Source organism: Pteropus alecto, unplaced genomic scaffold (genome assembly GCF_000325575.1).
Source record: "Pteropus alecto unplaced genomic scaffold, ASM32557v1 scaffold76, whole genome shotgun sequence".
Taxonomy (NCBI): domain Eukaryota; kingdom Metazoa; phylum Chordata; class Mammalia; order Chiroptera; family Pteropodidae; genus Pteropus; species Pteropus alecto.
The window spans coordinates 26,356,495-26,360,209 of record NW_006443138.1 but is presented as its reverse complement, the minus strand read 5'-3'; the positions used below and the strand labels follow the sequence as shown (position 1 = coordinate 26,360,209).

The window sequence follows — 3,715 nt, the reverse complement described above, 5'->3', positions numbered from 1 at the left end:
GTGCTCGGAGGGGGCGAGAGTGCTGTTTATCGTCATTTGCTTCAGTGCTTCGGGAGAGGGTGGCATTTTGATTTTCCGCCCCGCATCCTCCGGAACTCCCTGCACCAGAAGAGAGGACACAGACTCCCGGTTGCTGGCAACGGGTGAGAATGGGGGTAGGGAATAGACATTTCCCCCGTAGCTGCTCAGCAAAACGATTATCCAACTGACGGGGTGTAGGACGAGGGGCGAGGGCTGCGAGTTTGCCCCGGCGCCTCTCGGATGCTGTGGCGGCGGCGGCCGCGATTCCCGCCCGGGTACTGCAAAACCAACCTGCCGCATTCGGACTCGGGCTCTCGGAGGATTCAGCACCACCCCTGCGCCAAACCGGCCGGCCAGGTAGGGGGCTCCCCATTTGGGGGCTGCAGAAGGGGGGATTAGGGCGATGGGTGGGGGAAGCCGGGGGTGTGGGGATGCTGCCTGGGACCTGGAGCTCCCCCAGCGTCTGTCGGCGCTTTTCCGATCTCTAGTTTAACGAAGTTGAAAGCAGATCGGCTGTTGGGTATTGGGGAAAGTGGGATGGGAGAACCCCAAACTTGGATTTCCGGGTGTCTGCGTGTGTCTGTCTGTGTGTACGTCCAGCAAAAGTCCAGTGCTTTCTTAAAAAAAAAAAAAAAAACTAGAGGTCTGTGCTCTTCGGTGTCTGTAGGTCCGTCCCATCTGAATGCTTCTGATTTTCTACCCCCGTATCACTTTCTATTTCTCTGCAGCGTCCATCGATCGCCCTGGTGGGAGCTTAGAAGGCGGCGGGCGAAGAGGGGTAGGAGGGGGGAGAGCCGAGGAGAAGCAAAGGGGGTGTCAGGCGAGGGGATCTGCTCAGCTGGCTCTGCACCCGGTCCTAGGAGAGCTCGCGGAGGGGAAGGGAGGCCAGGGTGACCCCTGAAACGATGGCCCGGCCCGCTAGAACAGCACTGCGTTAAGGCACCTCAGAGCAGGAAGAAACACCAACCCTCCCCCCACCCCCACCCGAACCCTGGGCAAAAAGCTGCACCTTGGGCCGCAGGAAGGGGCATTCCGAACGGAGCAAAAGGCAGGGTGGAGGGGAAGGGAACCAGAAGCGAAGTCGCAGATCTCTCGACCTGCCGGCTTTGAAGGCCCTCCCCCTGAGCGTGGGGAAGACGAGCACTGCGGTGGGGGGGGCGCTCGGGTCCCCCCCACCCTCTCTCTTCGTCCTTCCTACCGCTGGCCCTCTCCTGGTCTCTCACCCCTGCACCCGGCTTCCACCATGACGGTGATGTCTGGGGAGAACATGGACGAGGCATCGGCCGCCCCGGGCCACCCCCAGGATGGCAGTTACCCCCGGCCCACGGACCGCGACGACCACGAGTGCTGCGAACGCGTGGTGATCAACATCTCCGGGCTGCGCTTCGAGACGCAGCTCAAGACCCTGGCGCAGTTCCCCAACACGCTGCTGGGCAATCCTAAGAAACGCATGCGCTACTTCGACCCCCTGAGGAACGAGTACTTCTTCGACCGCAACCGGCCCAGCTTCGACGCCATCCTCTACTACTACCAGTCCGGGGGCCGGCTGCGGAGGCCGGTCAACGTGCCCCTGGACATGTTCTCTGAGGAGATTAAATTTTACGAGCTGGGCGAGGAGGCCATGGAGAAGTTCCGGGAGGACGAGGGCTTCATCAAGGAGGAGGAGCGCCCCCTGCCCGAGAAGGAATACCAGCGCCAGGTGTGGCTGCTCTTCGAGTACCCAGAGAGCTCGGGGCCGGCCAGAGTCATCGCCATCGTCTCAGTCATGGTCATCCTCATCTCCATCGTCATCTTTTGCCTGGAGACTCTACCTGACCTGAAGGATGACAAGGACTTCACAGGCACTGTCCACCACATTGACAACACCACGGTTATCTACAATTCCAACATCTTCACGGACCCCTTCTTCATCGTGGAAACCCTATGCATCATCTGGTTCTCCTTTGAACTGGTGGTGCGCTTCTTTGCCTGCCCCAGCAAGACAGACTTCTTCAAAAACATCATGAACTTCATTGACATCGTGGCCATCATCCCCTATTTCATCACCCTGGGCACCGAGATAGCCGAGCAGGAGGGCAACCAGAAAGGCGAGCAGGCCACTTCGCTGGCCATCCTTAGGGTTATCCGGTTGGTAAGGGTTTTTAGAATCTTCAAACTCTCCCGCCACTCTAAAGGCCTCCAGATCCTGGGCCAGACCCTCAAAGCTAGTATGAGAGAGCTAGGGCTGCTTATTTTTTTCCTCTTCATCGGGGTCATACTGTTTTCTAGTGCAGTGTACTTTGCTGAGGCGGAAGAAGCTGCGTCGCACTTCTCCAGTATCCCCGATGCTTTCTGGTGGGCGGTGGTGTCCATGACCACTGTAGGATACGGTGACATGTACCCTGTGACAATTGGAGGCAAGATCGTGGGCTCCTTGTGTGCCATCGCTGGTGTGCTGACAATTGCCCTGCCCGTACCTGTCATTGTGTCCAATTTCAACTATTTCTACCACCGAGAAACTGAGGGGGAAGAGCAGGCTCAGTTGCTCCACGTTAGCTCCCCTAATTTAGCCTCTGACAGTGACCTCAGTCGGCGCAGTTCCTCTACTCTCAGCAAATCTGAGTACATGGAGATCGAAGAGGATATGAATAATAGCACAGCCCATTATAGACAGGCCAATATCAGAACTGGCAATTGCACCATAGCTAACCAAAACTGCGTTAATAAGAGCAAGCTACTGACCGATGTTTAAAAAGTCCCGCTTAGCAGCTTGAAAGACTTAAAACAAAACTCTGGTGACCCATGTCACTCTTTGTTGATACTTTACTAAGTAGTCTTTGAATGCTCTATTTAACTCTCAATGCATTGTTGCATTGCGGATTTTGGGGGTGGCCAACCAGAAGCTTCCAAGATCCATGGGGGAAAAAAAAAAAAGAAACTATTTTCATTTTATTAAAAAATGGAAAAAGAAAGTGTATTTTCTAAAACTGGTTTAAAAAAAATTCTGTCCATGAGCTAGATAAAATAAGATTCATATGCTTCCCCATACTGAAACATTTGTAATCCTTGGACTTCTTTAACTTTTTTCTTTTAACTAAAAACCAGATGATCACTTAGAAATATAAAATTAAAAGTTGCATGGGACTTTGATAGAAAATCTTTGCAAACTGCATAGCACATTTAAAACAGTGCATCTGATGTATTATATATAACATGATATACCAGCCAAAGGGGCAATGAACAAGTGTTTTTATTTTGATCAACCAAACTGCATCTTACGAGGTGAAAAAAAAAAGCAAATAAAATTACTTAAGACTGGTTTACAAAGCACCCTATCAATCTGATACTGGTCCTGGTCTGTAGGAATTTTCCTTCTACCCTATTTCTCTTCTATCCAAACTATTCTCTAAGAAAAAGATACTGATTTAAATCAATTGATTCATCTGCAGTGCTAAGTTTCTCACCTGCAGGTGAGCCCAACGCAGGTCTTTTCTCAATGGTCCTGTACCCTGACCCCTGGCCTCTAGAACTGGATATAAACCTTAGCCTCCTTATTGCAAGAGAAAACAAATGGAGTTAAATGTCAGCATGTTTGATTCCGATAATATTTATTTTATAATCGCATGCCAAGAACATTAACTCAAACAATAGGGGATAAGCTTACGTTTGAATCGACTCTTCTAAAAACAGATCCTTTTTCATTTGCATTCACCAA

General features: G+C 51.6%; 1 protein-coding gene across 1 annotated transcript; it reads left to right on the top strand.

Annotated features, from left to right (window-relative positions):
- Positions 1 to 1,233: 1,233 nt before the first annotated feature.
- Positions 1,234 to 2,914, top strand: KCNA1 (potassium voltage-gated channel subfamily A member 1). Its single transcript, XM_006923836.2, has one exon. It carries the CDS (start codon positions 1,265 to 1,267, stop codon positions 2,750 to 2,752), a length of 1,488 nt encoding a protein of 495 aa, XP_006923898.1. The 5' UTR covers positions 1,234 to 1,264; the 3' UTR covers positions 2,753 to 2,914.
- Positions 2,915 to 3,715: the final 801 nt, after the last annotated feature.